Source organism: Furipterus horrens, unplaced genomic scaffold (genome assembly GCF_987537825.1).
Source record: "Furipterus horrens unplaced genomic scaffold, mFurHor1.1.pri manual_scaffold_9, whole genome shotgun sequence".
Lineage (NCBI taxonomy): Eukaryota > Metazoa > Chordata > Mammalia > Chiroptera > Furipteridae > Furipterus > Furipterus horrens.
In genome coordinates this window covers 99,633,054-99,659,343 of record NW_028327179.1, presented here as the reverse complement: position 1 = coordinate 99,659,343, position 26,290 = coordinate 99,633,054, and the positions used below count along the sequence as shown (strand labels likewise).

Sequence of the window (26,290 nt, the reverse complement as noted above, 5' to 3'; positions counted from 1 at the left end):
TTCTTTTTAAAAAATGTCATTTCCAGTTCTTGCCACCTCGTAAGTAGCTATTCCATAGGAATGTGAGTGAACCTGTCCAGGTACAGGAGTCGCCAGCTCCAAGCTCTGCCGGGACTTTGAGGATCTCTCTCGTGCGTAGAAAGGACATTCCCAGAGGGGACCTAGACTGCAGCTTCAGGTAAACAAGTCACTTCCCACGCGGCCTCAGTTTCCTTCCAAATGCCGGGTGTGGCCCCTACAGGCCCCAGCGCTGTCTGGTTCCGGAATTCTGTCCTTGCAGGTCACAAACAACACTCGGGCATTTCACAAAAGCACTCAACCCCCTGGCTCCCGTTGGAACCACAGCCCGCTTCCCTGGAACCCGGGCTGCACGAAGCTGGTCACATGAACTGGGGCTGTCTTTGGTGTGACGGGTTTCTTAGATCCCTTTGTGAGCGCAGGTTTGAAAGGGTTCTGGGTTTGAGAGGAGCAGGGGATCCGGCGGGGGAAGGCTGTCGGAGCCAATCAAGCCGCCTCCAGACCCCACCACGTCGCCCGGGCTGCGCGCTCCTATTTCTCCTCTGCGCGCCCGCCTCCCGGTCTCGCCCTAGGGTGCCGGGCAGGCGAGGACCCCAGGTGAGAGGCGCGGGGAGCCCCCAAGGGTGGAAGAGGCCCGGGAGGTTCGGCCGGGGCCGCACGACGGGCTGGCCCGGGGCTCAGGGCGTGTCCGTCGCCGCCAGGCTGCTCGCTCGACACTGTTCGCTCCTACCGGCTGTAGATGGAGCTGTCTGGGTTCCTGCAGCCTCCGACGAGCCTCGGAGTGTTTCTCTTTAAACGGCCTGCGAGGGACATGCCTCCCAGGATGCAGTTTGTATCAACATGGCAGCTGCGGTGCAGCTCCCCTGCTGAAGAGGCGCCGGGACGGCAGCGCAGCTCGCAGCCGGGGCCGGGGCCGGAGCCGGGGTCGCCGCCGCGGCCGCACAGGGGCCGCGCGCGGGCCGGGGGCCGCTGCTGAGGACCGGGGCCCAGCTCGCGGCCGGGGCGCAGCTTCCCGGGCCGCCCGCACCGCCGCGCGCCCCGCTCCGACGCCAGCAGCCGACCTCGGCCGCTCCGTCCCCGCCCGCTCCGCGCGCCCCGAGCAGGCCGGGCCCGACGGCCGCGCGAGCCCGGGCAGGGGAGGCAGGCCGGGCGGGCGGGCGGCGCCTGCCGAGAGGCTCGGGCCGGCCTGCGTGGGGCCGCGCGGCGGCGGCGGCGGCGGGCCGGGCCGGACAGCACAGGGCCATGGCCGAGGCGGTGAGGGCGGCCCGCGCGCGCGCGGACGCGCGGACTCGGGGCCCCGGGGACGGCCTGCGCGTCCCGGGTTCGGCGGCCCGGCCTGGGGTCTCGGTAAGGGACACAAACACTGCGACGTTGCGGGTGGGGGCGTTGGAGGGCTCGCGCGCCCCTGAACGGGAGGAGGGGGGGGGCTGCGGGACGGGAGCGGGGCCGAGGAGCCCGCCGCCGTCCGGGCGAGGCTGCGGGGACGCGCCCGGCCCGGCGCGCGCACGGGCCGGCGGTGGGCGCCGGGGCGGCGCGCCTCGCTCCCTGCGGAGCCGGCGCTGCGTCCGTCGGGGTTGCCGCCGCCGCACGTTTTCCGCAGAGCTCGGCCCCGCGGATCCTCCCGCGGCCGGAGCGCGGCGCTGACGCGGCTCTCCCCATTTCGCGGAGCGGAGACATTGAGGCACGGACACCCGGCGGCGGCCTGCCCTGCCTGCCCCAAGGTCACGTAGGGAGTCATCCGTGGCTCGGCGCCCGCGTCCCCAGAAATGCCTGCCTCTCGGGCTGCGGGCCTGGACGGGGTGGGGGCGGTGCTGGCGGCGGCCTCCCCTGAGTTACAGGCCTCGGCCGGTGCGCGGCGGATGCGGCCCGTCGGGGGTGGGGGAGGGGGCACGGCGGGGTGGGCGGCCCGGCAGCGCCCAGCCGAGAGTCTCCACTGTGGGGAGCACGTGACCCTCGGACTCGGCGTCTCGGCCTCCCGCCTCTGCGGGTGGAGGGCCCCGGGACGAACTTTGGGTGTCTAGACGGATGGGGTCTGGGGAGCGGGCTCCCGAGGGTTCGGGGGCTGATGTGCCTCTTCAGTGGGCCATTTTTAAAAATGTGTCGGAAAATCTCCCGGAGACCTGCTCTTGGGGACGAGCAGCCGTTCTGGGCGGATTGCTGCGCGGGGGTCAGCGCCTCCGAGCCTCAGTTTCCTGTTGTGCACAGGAAGGGGGCAGGATACGTAGCTTTCTAAACAGCCTCTCGGTTCTTAAATAATAACCATGGTCATCATCATCTGTTAGGAAAAGTAAAAAAGGCTTTTAAATGTCTCCCTCCAGGCTTCGGTCTGCAGGGCCCTACATAATTCTGGGTGAGCCACACTGGGTCCTACAAGAAAATGGCCCAGCTCTCTCTATAAATCCCATATGTATGGTTACGTATTTTTCTGCGACTATGGCGTGGATCCGGAAGACCCCATCCGCTTAGGAGACATGGGGTGGGGAGGGACAGTTAAATCCTATAAAATACAGCTCAGAAGAATTCTGTCCATCCCCCACCCCCAAAGTTGGAGAATACGACTTATTAATCTTAGATGTAGTATTTACGTCCCTCTCGGGGGCTACTTCTCCCTGCTGAGGGTAACATAAAGCCGTTATGAAGTGATAGTCAGGGGCTGTTCTTTGGGGGTGGGGGAGGGGCCATGCTCCTGTGGCCCCTCATCCCTCCACAGCCCTCCACGTCCGGAAATGGAGGGAGACAGCCTAATAATAGAAAGCAAAGAAATGGTATTTTCCTTTGAGCTCCGATTAGACGAGCTGGTAAAGAGGTCTTACTGTGCTGGCTTTTTTACTGTACCCGAGCTTGTTTTCATTGTTTCGGTTAAACCCCCGAATTACTCAGGGAGACTAACTTGGCCCTGGGGGATTTCCCCGTCTTCCTCCGAGTTGTAGGCAAATACCCTAATCCCCGCCGAGGATGGGGCCGTAATGTGCCCATTGTGTTGCATTGCCCTGAGCCTGAGGTTCCCCATCCCAGAGGGCAGCCCCATCTCATCCTCACCTGGGAAGAGTTGAGAGGTGGCTTGGTTGTTGATGAGCCTTCGGGTTTCAGGGCAGGGGCGGGGGCGGGGTGGGGTGTCTGTGAACCTGTTGAAAGTGTTTGCAGGATTTGGGGTCTATGTGCCCACGTGCATTTTTGGAATGGGGGCGGGGAGTCCATAATTTTCATTAGGTTTTCAAAGGGATCCCTGACCCCAGCTTGAAGCGGAAACATCTCCACCTCCCCCCACGTTAGAACCTCCTGCAGGTCTTTGTTTAATCCCCAAGCCTCTGAATTTTAGAGGTAAAAAGGATTCAGAGCACCAGCTGGCTGCCTCAGTTGACGGATGAGGCGGGGAGGTGACCTACAGTGTGAGCTGAAACCTGGGCCAGGGAGCCAGACCACTTTTGTGACCTTGGGCAGTTACTTAGCCTCTCCTGGCTCGGTGTCTTCATGTGCTAGGTGTGAATAACAAGATTTCACAGGGTTTTGTGAAGATCCACTGAGCTAACCCTTTCAAATGCTTAACGCAGTTCCTGGTGCATCAGTCCCGAATAATCCTCACCTATCTTCGACTAATTAGCTGGCACATCTGGTTAGCTCCAGCGCTGTTGTGGCATACTGCCTCCCAATTCCTTGGCTTGGATAAAGTCTTAAGTCTTTAGTCCTTGGCTTAAAAATGTAATGGTGTCTTAAGAGACCCGTAAGTGAATGAATGAACGAAGAAGAGAAAGACGGCGATAGAAATATAAATAAGTTTAGAAAATCTTTGGTAAAACATGAAAGAAACTTCATTATTTACCCTAATATTTTTTTCTCATAATGCAACAGTTTATACTATTCATTCATTCAGCAGCCGTTCATTGAGCACATACTACACATCAGAGGAGGCACAGGGATGTGTTCATTTTCAAACAAAGAAAATGGGAATTTCAGTTACTTTAAAGATCACGGGTATAGGGTGCATAGTAATTGGCGTTCAGCTGATTCACTGAAGGAAGCTGATGAGGAGATGGACCAATGATGTTCTAGGAGAAATTCTGTTGGGTTCTAATCAAGTTTTTGGTTGTCTGGATCGGGAAATACAGAATTCAGCATGCAGATGTTGGCTTCATGTCCCTGATGTGGGGACCAGGAAGAGCAGTGAGACTAATTGAAACCCCAGAAAGAAACAGTCTCTATTTGGGTTCTAGTCCCCTGCAATCTTGACACGAGTCACAAAACTTAAGCCCTTCTAGCCCTCACATACCTAGGGAGGAACCCAGACCACGCAGTGTGCCATCCGCCCAGGGGACCGCCCGTGGGGGCCGCAGAACTGCCATGCCCGCGCCTGTCCCCTCCCGCCTTGCTCAAAGCGGAAGCCAGCTTGGAAGGCCCGGAAGGCTATTCAGCCTCTCCAAGAGGGTGTAGGTCCACAGGACATGTGTCCCAGCCAGCCCACACCGTGAAACCGAGGGATTTTATTGATAAGTGAACAATTCAGCTTTTAGCAAAGAGTCAGTGAAACTTGAGGTCACTGTGTGTGTCTTCCCCCTTGGACAAAGTGGGAGAAGGACCCCGGCCACCACGAGTGCCTGATAATTTGCGTAGGAGCAGTGGGGCCGGGTGACTTACCTGTGAGCTAGGTGAATTGACGCCCCGGACTGTCCTGCGATCACCTCCCACCGTGCCAGGAGTCTGGGGACAGGAACAATGCCTGGCAAATGCTCAGACAGCTCCATGAGGTGGCGGGGATGTCAGGCTGTATGTAATCCGCATGTCCTGGACCCTGAGAACAGAGAGGCCAAACGACGGGCCCAGGGCAGCACCAGCAGCAGCAGGCGTGGGCCGGCCCGGGAGCCGGGCCTCCTAACTCAAGGCCAGTGCCCTTCCTCTCCGACGTACAGCCCCCAACATGGTACCCTGGAGGAGTGTATCCTGGAATAGGAATTGGTCTCTAAAGGTCAGAAGGTGGCCTAACCCTCTTCTGTTTGTTATTCATGGTTTCGTAATTGATGTCTGCGTGCTAGGCTCTCAACAAAAGATTCACGTCTTCCGCAGAAAACATTGCTACCGATGCCCTTGTGTTGTGGGTGCTTATCTTCGGCATTTCTTTGGCCAGCAGGTGACTGTGGCCTTCACGCTTGCCCTTTCCTTGCACACAGGTCCAGAAGCTCGACATGGAGACCCAGCGCTCAGCGCCTCTGCCACGCCCCAGCGCGCGGCCCGAAGAGACCCCGCGGCAGGCCCCCGCTGGACTCCCCCGGGAAGCTCTGTTCCAGTCCCGCGTCCTTCCCCCCAAAGAAGTTCCTTCTTTGTCTCCCTCTGTCCCCCGGCAAGGCTCCCTGCTCCTCACTCCCAAGCAAGAGACCTCCGGCCGGATGCCGCACCCTCTCCAGAAGGGACCCTCACTCCTGTCCCCTGCCGCCTCTGAGCAGGAGACACAGCTCCAGGGCCCCCCGGCTCCCCAGGAAGAGACCCAGTATCCACGCCCAGCTGCTGCTGAACAAGAGATCTCACGCCTCTCTCACTCCGCCCACCACCAAGAAGCCCCACTCCACTCCCCCGAAGTTCCCGAGAAAGACCCCCTCACCCTCTCCCCGACAGTTCCCGAGGCCGACGTGGACCCCATGCTCCAGAGCCCAGCCTCCCAGAAGGAGACCCCCTTCCACATGTCTTCTGCAGCCCAGGACACGCCGCTCCCGACGGCAGAGATCACCCGCTTGGCCGTGTGGGCTGCCGTGCAGGCCGTGGAGAGGAAGCTGGAGGCCCAGGCCATGCGGCTGCTGACGCTGGAGGGGCGGACGGGGACGAATGAGAAGAAGATTGCCGACTGCGAGAAGACGGCCGTGGAGTTTGCCAACCACCTGGAGAGCAAGTGGGTCGTGCTGGGGACGCTGCTGCAGGAGTACGGGCTGCTGCAGCGGCGGCTGGAGAACATGGAGAACCTGCTGAAAAACAGAAATTTCTGGATCCTGCGGCTGCCCCCCGGGAGCAACGGAGAAGTTCCCAAGGTAAGCCCGTCCCCACTGGGGCTCCCAAGGAGGGATCTGCATCAGAATGCTGTTTTAGGAATTTAGTGAAATGCAAGAGCAGTGGACAGTGATGGCTAGAAGGAAAAAATATTATATGTCACACACACACACACACACATAGTGATCCCAGTTGTCAACATCGCTTTACTCGGGACAGGATACGACATAATGCAGTTATTTCTCCCGTTGGTAAAAGCAGAACTTACTAGATCGGAGGAAGGTCCTACTGATGAGACAGTGTCAGTAAAAAGGGGGCGTTCCATCTGTGACGTCTGAGGGGACGAGCAGGCAGGGCGGAGGCCGAGAGGTAGAGCGTACCACAGCGTCGCAGCCCAGCCCCATGGGTGTGCGTTAGTGGTCCACCTCCGGAGAGGGAGAACGCGGGGGAATATTATGGGGCTCCATTGGGCTCAACGTCTTTATCAGTTGACTTGTAAATCACGGCAAAGGCCAGTAAAAATGTGCTCTCAAGAGGGATCGTGAAAAAGCTAGAGAACATTAGGTTTTGGTTTTGGGGTTTTTTTTTAAAGATTTTATTTATTTATTTTTAGAGAGAGGGGACGGGAGGGAGAAAGAGAGGGAGAGACGTCAATGTGTGGCTGCCTCTCACACGCCCGCAACTAGGGACCTGGACTGTAACCCAGGCACGTGCCCTGACCGGGAATCGAACCAGTGACCTTTTGGTTCCCAGGCCGGTGCTCAATCCACTGAGCCACACCAGCCAGGGCAAAACACGAGGTTTTAATATTACTTTCCAGGGGATAAATGGGGAAGTGGTGCGGGGATTAAGAAGCATCATTAGTTGGTACGAAATAGGGGGAAATTAATAATATAGGAAAGGGTGAAGCCAAAGAACTTACATGCACGACCCATGGACATGTACTAGGGGGGTGGGGGTTGCTGGGGGGAAAGGGAGTACTGGGCAGAAGGGAGCGAAGGGGAGAAAATTGGGACTACCATAACAACATAATAAAATATACTTTAAAAAAATATTACTTTCCAGAAGATTCTGCAAGAACTTGAATGTGGACCGGATTTTTTAACATTCCTTTGTGCCGCTGCCCCTTCCCCCAGCCTTTAGGAACGAGCTCAGACTGGATTCTCGAGGCCAGCACGTGTCCAGTTTTGTTGTGTACGGGAATCACGTGGGGCGCTTACCAATGCACAGTCCAATTTTTGGGTCTAGCATGGGGCCCGAGTGCCCACGTTTTCAGCAAGTTCGCCGGTTGTGCTGCTGCTGCTGGTCTGCACACTATGCTTTCCAGCCGTGAGGGGTTATCCTGCTAGAGAGGAAAAGGACCAAACAAGGTGTGGGGTCAGGACAGTGGCCAAGCCTGGCCAGACCCCTTGGTGACACCTCTGGGCTGTGCCTTTGGGCTTTTCCCACTCTGGTCCTAAGAAGAGGTGTCTGTGCTCGGCCCAGGGGTTAGGGTCATTTGTTTCCTTGGGATTTGGCAGCTAAGAGCTGGTGACCAGCCCTCCAGGTGGTACCAACTGAGCTTGTCCTGTGGTTTCAGGTCCCTGTCACATTCGATGACGTCGCCGTCCATTTCTCGGAGCAGGAGTGGGGGAACCTGTCTGAGTGGCAGAAGGAGCTGTACAAGAACGTCATGAGGGGCAACTACGAGTCTCTGGTTTCCATGGGTAAGGAGAGGGCTTCCCTTGCCGGGGCTGCCTTGCCTCTGGCCTGCGGTTCACTTTGAAACATTGGGAATTCTTTTTTTTTTAATGTGTATATATATATTTTTTAATATATTTTTTTATTATTTTATTTATTTGTTTTTAGAGAGAGAGGAAAAGAGAAAGAGAGGGAGAGAAACATCAATGTGTGGTTGCCTCTCACGTGCCCCCAACTGGGGACCTGGCCCACAACCCAGGCATGTGCCCTGACTGGGAATTGAACCAGTGACACTTGGTTTGCAGGCCAACGCTCAAGCCACTGAGCCACAGCAGCCAGGGCCCATTAGGAATGCTTAACCCCAGTACTACCGATAGTCAAGGACCAGGGAAACTGGATGTTAGAGAGCACAGCAGATTGGAAAAACATCTCATCCACTTCTGTTTACCGGTGCGCCCTAGATCAGACAGACGCTCGTGGCGCATGACACTGCTCCACGGAGAAAGCCCCGGGGTGAGCGCGAAGGCAGACTCAGATAACAAGGTCTCCCACCTTGGTGTCATTTTCCCCCCGGACTCTATGTGTTTTTAAATTAGTTTGTCCAGCAACCTAGTATTAGCAAGTGTGAGGTGCTTTCCGAGAGTCATATCATTGAATTGTCATGCCTCTCAGCAGGGGGCTAGGATGGGGTGGGCACCGCTGTTTGCTGTTCAGGTGACCGAACATTGTCATCTCTTGAGGGCTTATATCCCCTACATTCCTGTCCCCCTTGTGTAGAGAGGAAGCTGTGACCCGGAGGGGTCTGAGGTCCCACCGGAAAGTCCCAGTTTCCCTGAGTCTGTGTAATACCGTCATCTTCATTCAGTAAGCGTATTGAAGGTTAAAAACCTGGAAAAGCTGTAGTATTTTATGTATCCTTTTCTCTGACATGTGGAACTCTTTGGGCACACCAAAAAGTTTTAGAAAGACTAAGGACACTGCTGTGTGGAAATGTTGATTCTTGTTAAAATCGTTCATTTTATACACACATATCTGTTCATAGGATAACTTCTATCTTTTTAATGTTTTTTCTTTTCTTTTTCAAGTACATACATAATTGCGAAAATTCAGCGATTTAGATTTCTATAATAAAGAGCAAGCCCCCCCACCCACCCAGTACCTCTCCCCAGAGGGAACCACGTGAACCTGCTTGGCCTGCGTGGTTTCTTTTTTTGTGCACATGCAAACACGCACGATGCATGCCCTTGTGCACACGTGGGTTGTGGTTTGCACCCAAGGGGTGGTTCACTCGCTTCACCTCGTGGTGGGTGGCAGACGGCTTTCCCTGTCAGCATGCTCAGGTCTGCTGGGGAAGACGAGCCGCTGGGTGTTCGGTGAGCGGCTGGGTTCTGTCTTCTCCCCGTCCGAGTGGTGCCATGTCCATCCCTGTGTGCCTGCGCGCTTCCATGAGTATTTCAGTGGCACGGACTCCCAAAAAGGGGGTTTTGGAGTAAAGATGGTGTATGTTTACAGTATCACGGCCACTGCTATGGCGCCCTCCAGAGGCCACAAATGTTTATGCAGCGGTATGCGACAATGCCTTTTCTTCACACCCTGATGGTCTTATAGTCCTTTTTTTAAAGGTTTTATTTGTTTCTTTTCAGAGGGATGGTAAGGGAGGGAGAGAAACATCAGTTGGTTGCCTCTCACATGCCCCCAGTCAGGTACCTGGCCCGCAACCCAGGCATGTGCCCTGACTGGGAATCGAACCGGCAACCATTGGGTTGCAGGCCAGCACTCAATGCACTGAGCCACAGCAGCTAGTGCTGATGTTCTTCTATTTTAAATATTTGTCTTTTCTGATGGATAAAAAAAAATCACACTTCATTATTTTATTCTGTATTTCTTTGATGATTAGTGAACTTATTTTCTCATATGTTTACTAGCCATTTGCATTTCTTCTGTGAATTGTCCATTCTTTCCTTTTTTAATTTTTACTAATTGTAGACTTTATATACAATTATGGATATTAGTCCTTTGCCTTACGTATGACAAATGTGTGTATATAAGAATATTTCCTCAAAGTTTCATCATCTTTTAACTTTATTTCCAAAGAACTTCAAACTTCTTTTTTCAAGATGTTATTTATTTATTTTTAGAGAGAGGGGAAGGGAGGGTGAAAGAGAGGAAGAGAAACACCAGTGTGTGGTTGCCTCTCACACACCCCCAATTGGGCTGGGGACCTGGCCCACAACCCAGGCCTATGCCCTGACTGGGAATCGAACTAGTGACCCTTTGGTTTGCAGGCCAACACTCAATCCACTGAGCCACACCAGCCAGGGCAGAGCTTCAAACTTTTATTTAAAGATTTTATTTTTATTTATTTTTGGAGAGAGGGGAAAGGAGGGAGAAAGAGGGAGAAAAACATTGATGTGCTAGAGAAACCAATCGGCTGCCTCCCCCACATCTCCAGCAGGGAAGCTGGTCTGCAACTCAGGCATGTACCCTGGCTGGGAATCGAACCGGCGACCTTTCAGTTTGCAGGATGATGCCCAACCCACTCAGACACACCAGCCAGGGCTAAACTTTTTTAATATAAGGAAATTGATCAGTATTTTGGGTTACAGCCTCTAGCTTTTATCAAGATCAATTTTGTACTTTATAAAATTTTAAACATTTTGTGCCTTTGTCATGAAAAACTTGAGCAACAGGAGCAATAGGTGACAAAAGGACCAGTTTCCACTGGTGGCAGGCGGCGCCCCACCGCCGTTCGCCGCATGGGGTGGGGACACAGAATGTGGTTAACACTTACACCCGTGTGGACATGCACACACACAGTGGGCCCCAAGGAAAGGACTGGAAACTTGGCTCGTATCTTTTCCAACGTTGCTCGCTGCCCCTGGTGTCACACACAGGGGACACCTTTGCATCATCCAGTGCAATCTCACCCCATAGTATATCTCCTTTCTTTCCTTCTCCCCAGACTATGCAATTTCCAAGCCAGACCTCATGTCCCAGATGGAGCGCGGGGAGAGGCCGACCATGCAGGAGCCGGAAGACTCCGAGGAGGGCGAGCCGCCCGCAGACCCCAGTGCCGGTGAGTGGCTGCCGGGCAGCTCAGGGCGCTGCCTCCTAGGTCTGTCCGTGTGGCGCTGCAGAGCAGACCCTGGACGAATACGTTAGCCCGCCGAGGGCAGGAAGGAGGTCGGTCTGCAGGCGCTAGGACTCCTTTATCACCAGGCTGTCACATGGGTCTGCTGTTGTGTTCCTTGTCTCAGGGAGTTTTGACATCAAGAGCCACCTCGCTCTGCAGAAAACAAAACAAGAACTGAAAGAAAAGTTCCCATCAGGGTGTCCGTGGCTGCTAGAGCTCCCCGGAGGTGGCCATGTCTGGGTCCTGCCAGACTTGGATAGGGGCAGGCATGACCGTTACCTGAAACGTCCTCCAATGTACAGAACAGTGTCTAGACGAGGCAGTAGAGAGGCGCCAGGTAGGACTGGCCACGTGACTCGGGTTCCGACGGGTGGCCGGCTGCCCGTGTTTAACCCTGGCTAGTCTCCTTGCCAGCAGGGTGACTTCAGTTACTTGGCCTTTTTGAAGGCCTCGTTTCCTCACCTATTAAATAGGACGGGTACTAATATCTAGGGCCTGGCGTGGTGACAGACATGTAGCAGTGACCCAGGCAACACCAGCTGCTGTCATTCTGCGTGGGGCGTGGTCCCTTCCTCACTGACCATCCAGTACCCTGCACACGGACCCTGTGGTGCTCTCGCAGTGCGCAGTCCCTTTGGGGGGCTCCGAGTTTGGAATTGCCTTTGGACTTGCATGACTTACCTTGAAGGTCTTCAGTGGAAGCAGATCCTTGTCCCGTGTCACCAGACGTCATTGGTGATCATGGAGGACAATCTCATTGGGTTCAACGGTCAGGTCTCGTTGTGAGGAAATGTCATTGATTCTGGGACCACTTATAAACTGGCCCCAGGGATGAAACATACAGAGTGGCGTTGGCCCCGTGGGCTGAGAGCAGAGGTGACTTAGGGAAGAGGCAGAACCCCATGGAAAAGGAAGTGCTGGCGTGTTTCAGGGACATGAGTGTCACGCCTCTCTAGAGCTTTGCCTGGAGACTTAGCTTGAAGAGAGAGGTGGATCCTGAACTCGTCTGGCAGACAAAAGAGATGGATTTACAAGTAGAAGAAATTGGGGGACTGGGCAGAGTGTGGCACGTGGCAGAGGGGTCTTTCCGTTATTTTTTGTCCTTTTTTTTTTTTTTAAGATTTTATTTATTTACTTTTAGAAAGGGGGAAAGGGAAGGAGAAAGAGAGGGAGAGAAACATCAATGTGTGGTTGTCTCTCACGTGCCCCAACTGGGAACCTGGCCCTCAACCCAGGCACGTGCCCTGACTGGGAATTGAACTGGAGACCCTTTGGTTTGCAGGCCAGCGCTCAATCCACTGAGCCACACCAGCCAGGGCATCTTTTATTTGAAGGAAGGTAGTCTTATCTGAAAGGTCTGAGTAGTTACATCGAAACACAAGGGCCTTGTGGGAATGGAGACTTTCAGGGTAGAAGAAATAAGGACGAAGCCTGGCAAGGCGAGGAAGGAGAATATGGGAGAGGAGATTCGTGGTTTAAAGGCCAGCCTCCAGCCTGGTGGTCCAGTGTGGTTTTGTGGTCCGGAGGCTACTCTTTCAGCGTCTGTTTGGAAGGGCTGGAATGAGTTCTGGTCCCCTTCCTCTTTCCACATGTCACACCCTCATCACACACGGGCCTCCTACAGACTGGGGCCAGAATCGAAAAGCAAATAACCCCAGCCCACTGTGCCCTGGGCTGATTTGTTCTGGCACTTGCACGTCCACGCCGGAGCTTCTGTGGGTAGTGGCGGCCTCACAGAGGCTGCCCTGTATGGCTGGAATGTGCCATTTGTCCCACTAACCATCTCCAGCCACTCGGAACCTGGACCGGGCGGGAGGACAGGAGAGGACATGAGAACCACTGAGCCAGGGCTGGCCTTGAACTCGCACCTCTGTGTGAAACCAGAGGCCCTTGTCTGGTTTCAGGGTCTGAGATGCTGCAGTTAGCAGAGGCCTGAACATGACTGCGGTAACCCGTCCGTGTGTCTCCCTTACAAGGGTGGCAGCAAAGCCAGCCCTGAGCCGGGCAGGCACTCACCAGCTGGGGTAGAAAACATAAATCTCGGGGAAACAGAGACCATGCGGAGAGGCAAAGAGTTGTTTAAAATAGACATACACATGTAACCCTAAGACAGGTAAAAGGGAAAAAGGGAATGCATCCATGATGCAGAAGTGTAATGCTTATTTAAAAAAAAAAAAAAAAAAAGGAGCCCTGGCTGGTGTGGCTCAGTGGATTGAGCACTGGCCTGTGAACCAAAGGGTCACCATTTTGATTCCCAGTCAGGGCACAGGCCTGGGTTGTGGGCCAGGCCCCCAGTTGGGGGCGTGCGAGAGACAACCACACACTGATATTTCTCTCCCTCTCTTCCTCCCTCCCTTCCCCTCTCTCTAAAAATAAACAAGTAAAATCTTTAAAAAGGTAAAATAGTTTTTAAAAAGGAATAGGAGGAAACTCTTTGAAATTAAAAATAGAATAATACAAATTAAAAGCTCAGTAGCGGTGTTAGAAGATAACATGTTGAGCACACATTTCAGAAAATAAAGCAGAAAAGGCAAATAAAGAAAACAGGGAAAGAATAAGAAAGTTAAAGGATGGAAGTCCAATGTCCAGATAATGGGAATATCAGAAAAAAATAAAAAACAAACAATCCCCCCCCACACCCGGCAAAACCAGAAAGTCGGGAATTAGCAACAAAATAATCCAGGAAAACTTTCCAGCTACACCTTAAAGTAATATAATATTGTATGTAAACTGGGATTGAAAAATAAAAGTAGCCCTGACTGGTGTGGCTCGGTTGGTTGGAGCATTATCCTATAAACAGAAGGGTCTTGGGTTCCATCTAGTCAGGGCTTGTGCCTGGGCTGCAGGTTCAGTCCCCGGTTGGGGCGCATACAGGAGGCAGCCTTTCCTCTTTCTCGTTGATGTCTCTCTCTCTCTCTCTCTCTCTGGAATAAATAAATACATTTTTAAAATAAATAAATAAATAAAAATTAAAAATGAATTTTGCACAAAGAAAACTCCCCAGCATCAAAAGACATAGTTTTTCAGATTGCAAGTGCCCGCCAGCTGCCCAGGACAGTGGCTAGAGAGAGACCCACATCTTAGATCTGTAGCAAGAAAGCTCAGCGCCACTGTGGACAAAGGAGACTCATTCTGCTAGGCTCTGGAGAGAAACCGGGTTCACGCAAAGGAGCCAGAATTAGAACGGCTCCGGACTGCTAAGCTCTATTGGAAGCTCCAAGAGAGTAAAGCAATGCCTTTAAAATTCCTTAAATTTAAAAATTGGAAACTATTGTCCAACATTCTGGAATAAGCTAGCTGGTCAGACTATTCTAATTAAGAGTGGAATGGAGGCATTTGGAGGGGTTCACAGTCTTCTTTGCCCCCACTCTCGAAAGGTGGGGTGAACCCAGAGAGGCATTGGGAGTCCAACACAAGAGAGGTGCTGTTGGAGCCCCGAAAAGAGAGCTGTGCTCCTGGAGGCAACCAGACCCGACTGGAGCACATCAGCAGCTTTTGCTTCACGTAGATGAAATTGAGACATACCCAATATGTTTGCATGTTTTGACAGTTACATACAGAGCAGGGTTGGGGGAAGAGGTCGTGATAATTAATAGTTAGCCAAGCGAAAGAAAAAATTATAAGCTCCGGGGAAAAGCAAAAAAGGTTTACAGGCACGGAACAGTGCTAACGGTGTACTACAGGGTTCAGTTTAAAATGACGTTTACGTAACCTACTAATGGGAACGCCCAGTATTGATACAGTCAGCATTGCAAACTCAACTGGCAGGATCAGGGCTCTGGGAGAACTGTGGATGGATGGGGAAGAGCTCTTGCTCTTGGAAGTCAGTAGATTACACTTGAAAATGGAAAATTCAAGGAGCAGCAGCAGAAGTGCGTTACTTAGAGTCATGAAGATAGATGACAAAAAGTCCGTTAGAAGAATCAGAAGTGAGGGCCTCCCGGGGGCCGGTAGTTAGGGGTTGGGGTGGAGGAGAGCTTTTTAAAAACAGATTTCGAAGAGCCTATTCCACCCTCTGGCCTATGTGCATGTATAACTGTTAAAAAAAAAATTAAAAGCTAATATACCAAAATTTTAAAAATCTTAACAGAAGGGCAGCCGCGAGAAGGCTGAGAGCCGTGGCTCGGCTTCCAGCTGGTGGGGAACGTCAGCGTGGCTGCCCGGCTTTTTCCTCTCCCATAAAGCAGAGTTGCGTCAGGAAGGAAAAACGCAGAGAGCGGAAGCCCCTCTTCATTCTCCCACAACGCTCAACAGTTTATTCCTTCCACGCGTGCGTGTGCGCGCACACACACGGCCTTAATTTTATAAGTAATACATGAATACGTACTCATTGTACAAAAAATTCCCAACAGCATCAAGTATATCGTTTGGCAACTTGTTTGTTTTAATAATCTATCTTTGATATCTTTACATGTCAGAACATATAAACCTTTTTTTTTTTTTTAAATAGTAGACTATAACGTTCTGTGCGCTGATTTATAATTTACTTAAACTCCCATCAATGTACATTTAGAGTGTTTACAGTTTCGGTGCTTCGTTAAAGGACCTTTATAAATATATCTTCATGCGCTTCTCTGAAACTTATTTACAAGTGGTTTTTCTGGGTTTAAGGTTATACCCACTTAAAAATTTAATAGGTATTAGTGAATGGCCTTTAAAACAGTTGTTCCAATTTATACCCCGTCGTCCGTACATGGAACCTCCTGTGTCCCACCATCCTAGGCAATAGCAGGTATTATTCACCTTTTCATCTGCCAGCGTGATGGGAAGAAAGGACAATATTTCGATGTTTTTATTCGACTTCTGTAAGAGTGAGGTTGGGTGTATTTTATACCTTTATTGATCATTAGTTTGTCTTATTTTATGAATTGCCTTTTGCCCATTGTTCTTTTGAACTATTCATCTTTTTCTTATTAAGGCTGTTAGTTAGCTCTTCTCTGTTTTATGTACGTGAACACGCTTCTGAGTTTGCGCTTTACCTGTGTGTGGTGTTTGTATGTGGTATAGCTTTATTACTTTTGTGTGTGTTCAAATTTATCAGTTTTAAGTTTCCATGTATTCAAGATTTACCTGTGATTTTCTCTCTGGTGCCTGGGTTTCGTAGCAAGTGTAGAAATACTTACTTGGCACGTTTCATTCAGTAAGCATTACGATCACAGGCCTTGCACCTGTGAGCTTTTCAAAATTCCATAAAAATTCTTCAAATCTGGAGCAAACTCTAGTTTTTGTTCCAGAAAATAAAGAGAAGATTGCAAAATATAAATCATTAAATGTTTAACCAAGTGTCTAGAAATATAATCTCATATCAGCTTCATTAATTACTAAATGTAGTGTTCACAGACGTTTAATAAATTTGAAAACAATTTATAGGACAGAGTTTTCCCATTTCACAAAAGTTCTTAGGAATGTGATTACACAGATGAAAAAGCAATCACAAGTGAAATAAATTTCCTATAGCCCAACAATAGCAAGGCAAAGCTACAAAAATTATTTCCAAAAAATTTATAGCAAGAGATTATAGTTGATGAGGGTCAGGCACATTGAATATGTTTGGGTGGCTGACCGGTCAGCCTCCCGAAGGAACCTCTGAGGCCCCGGAGGGCTACAAACAGCCTGCTCCTCAGCTCGATGTTGAAAAAAAAAGAGAGAGAGAAAGGCTGTATTGTTTTTCTAACACTAACTAGTATTTTATTTATGTCTGAACTTTTGATTCATCAGGAATTTATTTTGATGTGAGATATAGGAAGGTTGATTTTCTTTTCTTCTTCTACTCAGGAAGCCAGTCTCTACACTGTTTATTTAAAACTTTTTGAAAAGCTACCGTTGGTCATAAATTATATTCCCACAGTGTATGTCTCTCCAGTTCATTTCTGAAATGGGAGAACCAATTACTACTTAGAAAATGCAAGCTGGTTATCAATACTCTTTCAAAAGTTCGGTGGGGAGACAGACCTTTTTGGAGGAAACAGCTTCTCTGTCTAACAAGTGGGGGTAAAGTGTGTCCACGCGTGTTTCAGGAGAAAAAGAACTGAGTGTCAGAGGGGAACAGGAAAGGGCTTGAGGTTCAGAGGGGAGCGCAGCTGTAGTCGGCTGAGAGCACTGGAGAAGTTTGGGGGGCGTGTCTCGCCACAGGGGCAGGTATTGGAAGGCGGTGGTGGCCTTCAAGCTGGGGTGTCCATGCCATTGGCCATCTCCAGGGCCCAACAGAGACACAGCAGGTGGCATGGAAGGTCCATCTTCCAGGTCTTCAGTCCATCTGTTCTCATTTAGAAAACTACTCAGCACATGTGCCCCACGAAATGCTGGTCCTCATCTCCTACCTCCCCCGCAATTAAAATTAAAAAAAAGAAAAGAAAAAGAACAGGCACCTCCTACCCATCTTTATCTTATTAGGGAGCGTTTCCCTGAAGTATGAAAAGCCCCCTGGGCCATGAAACCAAGAGGCAGTCTCAGAGGTTGGGGTACATGACCGGAAGTTCATTGCTCTGGGGCCTAGGTGGCGAGTTCTCTTGCAGGTTAGATTATTTGCGATACTTCGCTTTCAACAAAATTGAAAAAGAAACTAATAACTTGTCAGCTAACAGGTCATTAAAAACCCTTTTCTAAGTCCTGGCTGCTGTGGCTCAGTGGGTTCAGTGTCGGCCTGCGAGCCAAGGGTCGCTGGTTCGATTCCCAGTCAGGGCACAGGCCTGGGTTGCACGTCAGGTCCCCAGTTGGGGGTGCAAGTTGAGAGGCAACCACACAGTGATGTTTCTCTCCCTCTCTTTCTCCTTTCCCCTCTCTCTACAAATAACTAAAAATAAATAAACACACAAATAAATAAAAACAAAACAAACCCTTTTTTGAGATGTTCACTGCATGCTTTTCGTTGCATTATAATTCAGAAGTTCAAAGGACAGGGTGACGATTCTGGAACAAAGCCCCTGCCAGCCTGTTTAGGTATCTATGCAAATGAGTTTCCTCTCGGCTTTTATTGATAAAAATGAGAAGCGGGAATAGATTGGGTTCTGAACTCTGTCTCATTTAAACAATGAGAATATTCCTCCTCAGATAAGTGAACTGATAGGGGAAAGTATTTACATCCGTGTAAGAGATACATTTCCCATCTGTGTTTTTGTTTTCTGTCTTGAGTAATTGTTTACCAACCTGCAGTGATCATAACTGAGAGTGACTTAAGCCAGAGGGCGAAAACGAACACTTGGAGTCCTCTGCTTATTAGAAATGAAAGTAACATTAACCTTTCAATGTTCACGCACATTTTTGTGGCAGATGAAGGGGATCAGTAAGAGGCTTCTAAGCATGAAAATATGTTCTAGTAGGAGGAAATTCCGTGGGCAAAGTGGGACTGGAAATAGCAATCCACGGTGGAAAGGGATGATAGAAAAACTTCAACTCTCAAAGGAGAACTTGTTTGTGTATTTTTAAAGTGAAGAATGATGGGGTTTAAATTGCTGGGGTTCTTAGATTCCATTGGTGACCTTCAAGGGCGATGGAAGAGTTTATTTAAAAATACCAATGTTTATAACACTCCAGAAATCACATCTTTTGCGGTGATTGAAGCATTTTCTATGTTTATCCAAAAGGTGCAGAGGACACGCAGTTTTCAAAACATGTTTTAGGGAGGAGGAAGCGGCGATGGTCAGGAAGATCTTTTTCTGATGTTGGAGTCACGGTGATGTTTGTGGCTTTCGTGCAGAGACAAGGACTGGGGACCGAGAAGGAAGGGACCCAGCTGGGGAAGCACAATTCCAGGGGATTTGGGGGAGGGGCGAGAGAGGAGAGACACTGTTTGTCCTGAGATTGGGGAGGGGGGTGGGGTCAAGATGGTGGCCTTGGGCTACAGCAGGGGGCAAGTCCAAGAGGTACCTGCTGATGGAGACTTGGATGCAGATGGCTTTGGGCAACGAGAGGAGATCTTGGGAGGCTCAGTTCAGCGGAGAGGAGCCATGGTCTGCATTTCAGGCTGGGGGAGGGGACGCAGCCGGGGAACATTCGAGCTGCCTTACTCGCAATGTCTCCTCGCAGATGGGGTGAGGTGGCCAGTCAGAGAGGAATGAAAGGGGTGCCGTAGTTACTGGCATGCCCCGTCAGGGTGCTGTCTTAGCCATGGGGTTGGTCCCCTGGACTCAGGAATGATGAGGGGATTTGGCAAAAGAACAGAGGGGAGGCTTCGTGAAGGCCGGGGCTGCCGGCTTTGTCTACCGGCTTTCCGGTTTCTTCTCCACAGTCCTCGCCACCTTGGAACACAGAGTAGAACGTGGCCGTTAGTTTGTCGCCTTCTGTAGGGTGTAGGAGGCCGCGAGCTCTGTTTCATTTCCTGGCGGCTCCCAAGCCATTGGGCCACCGCGTCACACATAGTTCGTGCTCAGTGAATATCTGTCGAGTAAGCGTTCAGTGAATGAACGGATATGTTTACACATTATACATTTATAACTTCCTTAGTTGACAAAGAGACTTTTAGCCTGTAAGGGCACCACTGAGCCCATAGGGAAAAGAAACAAATTCCAGGTAGTTAAGACCCAAGTGTAAATAAGTGAACAATAAAAACCTTCGAATAAAATTTAGGAGACCAGATGAACCGTCTAGGATGGGGGAGACCCTCTTAACTAAGACAGGAAACTCAGGAGCCATAAAGAGAAAGGGGTGCATTGGACAAGATGAAAACTTTAAGGAATTTGTGTGGGAGAAGGGAACAGAGTCAGCAGACACATGATGGATTTAGGAAATATTTGAAATGTTAAGAGAGAACGGCTTATCTTTAACATAGACATCAGAGGCCTCTTACAGATTGAACACAACCCTGTTGACATGGAATCGGATCTGAAAGACCAATCACGAGGTGATGCTTTGATAACCCTAGTCCAGGAAGTGGAACTGAAGTGTCATGAGTTACCGCCTCCCACCCTTCTGCGTGAGGCAAGCTAGAAGAGCCCCGTGTCTGTCGCTGGCGGGACGCGTGGGAAAGGGTGCTCCCAGCCCGGCTGGGAGAAATACGATCCGGCACCGCCTTGCTGAAAAGCAGTCTGCGGACATCCCTCAGAATTAAAAACACAGTCCCCTTTTGCCTCTGCCGCGCCACCCCGGGAACTCCCGCAGAGACCGAACCACAGCTGTGTAGTTAGCGGCACAAACGTACGTTTGCGGCCGCGTAGTGCCCCCGGGCAAGAGACCGGGAGGACGGAGGGGACCGGCTGGGCCCGTTCCAGCCTCGTCCCCACGTGGGGTGCACGCAGCTCTGGAAAGGCGCGCGGCAGCCCCGCAGAACCGGCCTGCAGAGGAACAGAGAGGACTGTGTACAAGGCCGTTTTATTGTTTTAAACCAGTAATGGCCTGAAAATAAAACACATGTAAATGTCATTCTGTTATAATAGGTAATTCTGTAACCAAAGAGAAGAACGCTGGGTCAGTTAGAGGAAGTTCCCTGGGACGGTCATCGCCGTGAGGTGGGGGTGAGGGGAAGGGAAGGCAGACTAAAGAGAAGAAAACACTGCACTAAAATGTGTGCTTGGTCCCGTCTGCGTCAAGTGACGGCTGTGTGGGTTAAGACTTTTTTTTTCCCCCTTTTTAAAAAATTATTTGTTTGCTTACTTATTTGTAGAGAGAGGGGAAAGGAGAAAGAGAGGGAGAGAAGCATCACTGTGTGGTTGTCTCTCACTCGCGCCCCCAACCGGGGACCTGACATGCAACCTAGTCATGTGCCCTGACCGGGAATCGAACCAGCGACACTTGGCTCGCAGGCTGATGCTCAGTCCACTAGCCATAGCAGCCAGGGTGGGTTAAGACTTTTGAAGTTAGCCTACAGGCCTATAGGCAAGTTAAAAAAAAAAAAATGTCAGGGCAATGTGTCCAGAAACTTCTATGTCTCCTGAGCGCCAGCTCAGTGTTACGTTTCTTCGGGACCTCTAAATTAAGAATGTTTGCCATGTGAATCCAGGGCAGGTGGAATGAACATGTTCTGGGTTCTTCTGCCCTCCCCTCCCCCTCCGCCCTCTCTCAGCCCACGACGGCATCGTGATTAAGATCGAAGTGCAGACCAACGACGAGGGCTCAGAGAGCCTGGAGACGCCGGAGCCCCTGATGGGACAGGTGGAAGAGCACGGCTTCCAGGACTCGGAGCTGGGGGACCCGTGCGCGGAGCAGCCCGACCTGGACATGCCGGAGCCGGAGAACGCGCTGGAGGAGTCCACGGAGGGCTCCGGCGAGTTCAGCGAGCTCAAGCAGATGCTGGTGCAGCAGAGAAACTGCGCAGGTCAGTCGGGGTGGGGACGCCGGTGGGCCCACAGGTGCCACGGAGCCCCAAGCACGGCCGCAGGGGCGGGCTTCCGGCCTCAGGGTTCGTGGGCATCTGTGTCCAGGCGAGGGAAGAAGGCATTACAGCCAAGCGCTAGGGCAGACGGGGCCCCTCCTACGGGCAGGAGAAGGTCACGTGATGGTGGCAAAGCTAGGACGCCCCTGTCCTGCTGGGTCCCTGATTGTTTACAGCACACTAGAAGCCTCACCTGACCTGAAGATTTCAGCCCTGGGAGAGCACGTTGTTACAAATGACTGACTGTACTTTTCCTGGTAGAACCTAGGCTCTGTAAAACCTCAGGGATAGCCCTCTGCACACCTCGTGAGTGTGAGGATAACCACGGGGAAGTGGCCCACGCGGCCCCTCCCAGGGCGCCTGTCCTGGCCGTTTTCTGATGCTGAGCCAGTCTTGCCTTCCTGAGAAAAGCCCTGTGTGGTCACCATGGTGTCTTGTCTTGTCTTTTTTTTTTTTTTTCACTTTTTAAGATATGTTGATTTTTAAACTTTTTAAATTTTATCTGTAGATAATACCTCTGCAATTTGCTTTTCTGCACTTCATAGTAAAATATGGACACCTTTCTTGGTCCAGAGATGTGGATCTAGCTCCTTACTTTTAAATAAGGGCATGATATTTTGAAGTCTCTTTAATATACCACATTGTCTTTCACGAAAGAACAGTGAACGACATAAAGCAGATTGCGAGTAGACGTGAAATTAGAGCTTCATAGTAGAAATTCCAGATTGTCCTTTGAACGGTCCCCGTTAATCCTAGTAGGACCTTAGAAGATGACTAAACAGTCCTTCGGGGATTTTGAGCCCCGGGCTTAGGGCCAGATGTTCATGCCGATTTCGTTAAGGAGAAACAACTCTGATGTCGCAGGAGCGTGCGCCTCTTCCAAGCCCGTATTTCCCTCCGTCTTCTACAAACAACCCGCGAAGACACCAGGGCAGCTACTTCGCTGCCTCCTCCTGCCCTGTCTGTCACGCATTGTGTTCCTAGGCCCCTGGGTCACTTCCTGCCAGGAGACGTAACGGTACCGAGGCCGCATGGTCGTATGGGGAGAGGCCTGAGCTGGGACTGAGCACACCTCTGCTCTGACTTGAACCCTAGCCTTTATGGGTTTCAGAGGAGCAGGAGGAAGTGCTATGGCCTAGCAGCCCCTGACGGACCCACATGGCCTTGGCCAGGTCACAGACCTGTCAGGTGAGGGGAGAGGCTAGGTGTTCCCCCAAACTGCCGGCTCTGCAAAGGTCTGTGACTTTATTTACTTCCTTCGGAAATGTCGCTTGATAGCTCCAGGCCCGGCTGCTCTCCGTCTGTGAAACGGGGACCATTCCTGCTTGACTTAGCCTGCAGTAGAGACTGGGACTATGAAAAGGGAGGACAGGTGTGAACGGCTTTGAAAAGGGACTCGTTTGTTTGCGTTTAAGAATTCCACAGTCGCACTCTGTTGCTGGTTTTCCGTCTCACACGTGGCCTCAGGAGCGTGAGTGACTTGCTCATGCCACACAGCCAGTCGGTGAGACTAAAAATAGGGTCCCCCAGTAACAGTGTTTAGGGAGCACCAGGTAAGTACAAGGCACTTGAGAAAACTCCGACAGGTGTGCGTGGAAGGCCGCTCCTTTTCTCTGGGACGTAGGTCCCCGTGGGCCACAAGAACGCAGCCTTATTTAGGTCCTGGCGGACGGGGCGGGGGAGGAGGGGCGGGAAGGACATCCGTCAGTGGGCGGGTCTGTGGCACTCGCAGCAGGCTTGTGGGCAAGGCAGAGGAGGCTCCTGTGCAGGTGAGAGGCTGCGTGGGAAGGCCGAGTCCTCGGGCCCAGGGTGATGCACCCGCACAGGCTGTGGGCCCAGGAGGCGCTCGGGGGTGCAAGTCGGGGTGCTCAGGGAAGGTTTTAGGGAGAAGAGGGGATTGGAGCTGGGTGTTCGTTGGCGGGCGCGACAGGCAGACATGGGAAGGAGGGTGAGTAAATGCAACTGATGAGAAAGGCCCAGTTGCGTCCAGGAGAGCCTAGTCCCGGGGGCCGAGCTGTCATGTAGAGGAGACCATGGGGGTGAGAGGTTGACAGCTTGATGAGTCGAGACCCTTCTGATGCAGGGGGAAGAAACCCAACCCTTAAGTAGCTGAAATGGAAAATTGGTGTTCCTGGGCTCGGATTAAGTGTAGGTTCACGCATGTGCCAGTCCCAGGCCTCTGGCTCTGGGAGCCCCCCGGAGGGCTGCGTGCTGGGGTCCTTCCCTGCTGGTTCCTGCTTGCTAGCAGCTTGGGGCATGTGCACCAGCAACTCCAGCTTCCTGTCCCAGGGCCCGATCTTCCTGCGTCCTCTGCCTCAGGTTCCAGCAGAAGGCCTGGGCTCATTCCTGAACCAGATGGGTGTGTTGTTACATGTCCAACCCCGCAGGGGTGGGCGCCGCGGGCGGCAGGGAGTGGGAAGGAGTCTCTTTCCCAGAGGAAGGAATTCAGGCGACAGTGTCTTTGCAGTGCCTGTGGGTGAGGGTGGAGCCACGCTCAGATCCAGGTTAGCAGCACTAGGCAGTAGCTAACATCTTGCTGTCTCCTCTCCCTGCCTGTCCCTGGAGCAGAAGGGATCGTGATCAAAACCGAGGAGCAGGAGGAGGAGGAGGAAGAGGAGGAGGAGGACGAGCTGCCGCAGCACCTGCAGGACCTCGGGGAGCTGTCCGGGAGGTACGAGGCCAATATGTACCAGACCCCGCTGCCGGGAGACCTGTCCCCCGAGGGCGGAGAGAGCCCCCCGCCCCTGCAGCTGGGGAACCCGGCGGTGAAGAGGCTGGCGCCTGTGACCCACGGCGACCGGCACATGAGCGACAGCCGGGGCTCCTCCAGCCAGCAGCAGCGGAACCGGCGCGGCGAGCGGCCCTTCACCTGCATGGAGTGCGGCAAGAGCTTCCGCCTGAAGATCAACCTCATCATCCACCAGCGCAACCACATCAAGGAGGGGCCCTACGAGTGCGCCGAGTGCGAGATCAGCTTCCGGCACAAGCAGCAGCTCACGCTGCACCAGCGCATCCACCGGGTCCGCGGGGGCTACGGGTCGCCCGAGCGCGGGCCGGGCTTTGCCTCCAAGCACGTGCTCAAGCCGCGCCCCAAGTCGCCCAGTTCGGGCAGCGGCGGCGGCCCCAAGCCCTACAAGTGCCCCGAGTGCGACAGCAGCTTCAGCCACAAGTCAAGCCTGACCAAGCACCAGATCACGCACACGGGCGAGCGGCCCTACACGTGCCCCGAGTGCAAGAAGAGCTTCCGCCTGCACATCAGCCTGGTCATCCACCAGCGCGTGCACGCGGGCAAGCACGAGGTCTCCTTCATCTGCAGCCTCTGCGGCAAGAGCTTCAGCCGCCCGTCGCACCTGCTGCGCCACCAGCGGACTCACACGGGCGAGCGGCCCTTCAAGTGCCCCGAGTGCGAGAAGAGCTTCAGCGAGAAGTCCAAGCTCACCAACCACTGCCGCGTGCACTCGCGCGAGCGCCCGCACGCCTGCCCCGAGTGCGGCAAGAGCTTCATCCGCAAGCACCACCTGCTGGAGCACCGGCGCATCCACACGGGCGAGCGGCCCTACCACTGCGCCGAGTGCGGCAAGCGCTTCACGCAGAAGCACCACCTGCTGGAGCACCAGCGCGCGCACACCGGCGAGCGGCCCTACCCCTGCACGCACTGCGCCAAGTGCTTCCGTTACAAGCAGTCGCTCAAGTACCACCTGCGGACCCACACGGGCGAGTGAGCGCGCCCCGCCGCCGCGCGGCCCGGCGGGCGGGGCGCCCCCCGGCCCCTTTGCTGTGAGCCCCCCTCCCCTTCCATCCCTCCTCGCAAGGACCCAGGGGTCCTGAGACCAGGTCGCTTGCTGCCTTGTTTACCCGGGGGCCCCAGGGGGGAGAGCGTGGACCTGGGGAAACCCCTTCGGGCTGTTAATTTCCTTGACAATAAAATGGATGAAACAATCAGCACGGGGGGAGTGATTTGGCCGGCCACTCGGAGGGGCGGTGCGGGGCCACTTAGTTGGGTGTAGAACTTTATAATTACCTTTTGGATACTGTGGTTCTATTTGATAATAATAGAGTAATTTTTAAAAGAGTGTTTCCTGTTTGCCGTTTTTGTTTGGTTTTGAAGGGGAGGGGTTGAGAGGGCCAAGGGGCATCAGGTACCTAGTGTCAGGTGACAGGTTTTCTTGAGTCCCCTTTATATGCTCATTCCCTGTGTTGGGTGGTGTAAGGGGATGCAGATCCCACCGATTATAAAATCGAAAAGAGAGGCAGGATGGAGGAGCATGAAACAGTGAACGGGCCTGTGGAAGAGGGAGAAGGTCCTGGCGCCTCGGTGCTAGGACAGAGGGACTTCAGGAGAGAGGCAGGAAACGGGACTGGTCTGGAATGGGCTGGAAGATGGCCCCACAGCTAAAGCTGGACACTTTCCGCTGTACCAAGCAGCATTCCTGCGGCTTGAAATGGGGCTGGTGGGCACTGGGGTGGGGGGGCTGGGGGGATGTGGCTGGTGGCAGGGAGGCAGGGAAGGAGTGCCGAGGGCCCTTGTGCCAGTCTTTGGGGAAGGCACTATTCTGAACATTTATTTGTTGCACCAAAGCTACTCTGTTTAGGTTTGTTTCATGCGCAAATGCACTCTGGTTCCCCTAGGTGTCCATTAACAATCGCCATCCATTGAGGCCTAGAGAGGACGTCTGATTGCCCACAGGGTGATGGACTCTCACTCTGCTCCTGGGCTTGACAGTGAGCCAGAGAGAATTCGGGCAGTTTGGAGGGACAGTTCATGGAGGCTAGCAGAGCACCCTCCTCAGCCACGAGCACCGGGGAGGCTGGACTTCTGAAGCAGAGAGACCGACCTGAGAGACAGGAGGGAAGACAGACTAAGTTGTGAGTCTGGGGCTGGGAGAAGGTGACAAGGCACTTAAAGGAGAATCAGAGAGAGGAGATGCTACATGATTGTCTGAAAGGACCACGCAGGTCATGAACCCCACTCGTCTCCTTATAAAGATGCACAAACAAGCACAGGGGCAGGGAGTGATGCCCCAAAGCTCACACTCGAAAGGATGTGACTTCTCCGTTTACGCTGACAATTTCCAAAAGGATGGTCGGACATCAGGGCAGGTAGCCAGGGCACGGCAGATGCCTGGGCTGGCACAAAGGACCAGGGAAGTGCCAGTCTTGGCCCTGATCTCCAGAACCAGCTG

General features: G+C 52.7%; 1 protein-coding gene across 3 annotated transcripts; it reads left to right on the top strand.

Annotated features, from left to right (window-relative positions):
* Window positions 1-573: 573 nt before the first annotated feature.
* ZNF777 (zinc finger protein 777) lies at window positions 574-25,181 on the top strand. Of its 3 annotated transcripts, none has more exons than XM_090287645.1 (6): window positions 574-615; window positions 5,181-6,029; window positions 7,568-7,694; window positions 10,631-10,744; window positions 20,799-21,050; window positions 23,676-25,181. In XM_090287645.1, the coding sequence occupies exons 2-6, from the start codon at window positions 5,196-5,198 to the stop codon at window positions 24,827-24,829; spliced, it is 2,481 nt and encodes an 826-aa protein (XP_090143771.1). In that variant the 5' UTR covers window positions 574-615; window positions 5,181-5,195; the 3' UTR covers window positions 24,830-25,181. The 3 variants fall into 3 exon arrangements, with proteins under 3 accessions (XP_090143771.1, XP_090143769.1, XP_090143770.1); XM_090287643.1 differs by lacking the exon at window positions 574-615 and adding an exon at window positions 1,244-1,365; XM_090287644.1 differs by lacking the exon at window positions 574-615 and adding an exon at window positions 1,608-1,739.
* Window positions 25,182-26,290: the final 1,109 nt, after the last annotated feature.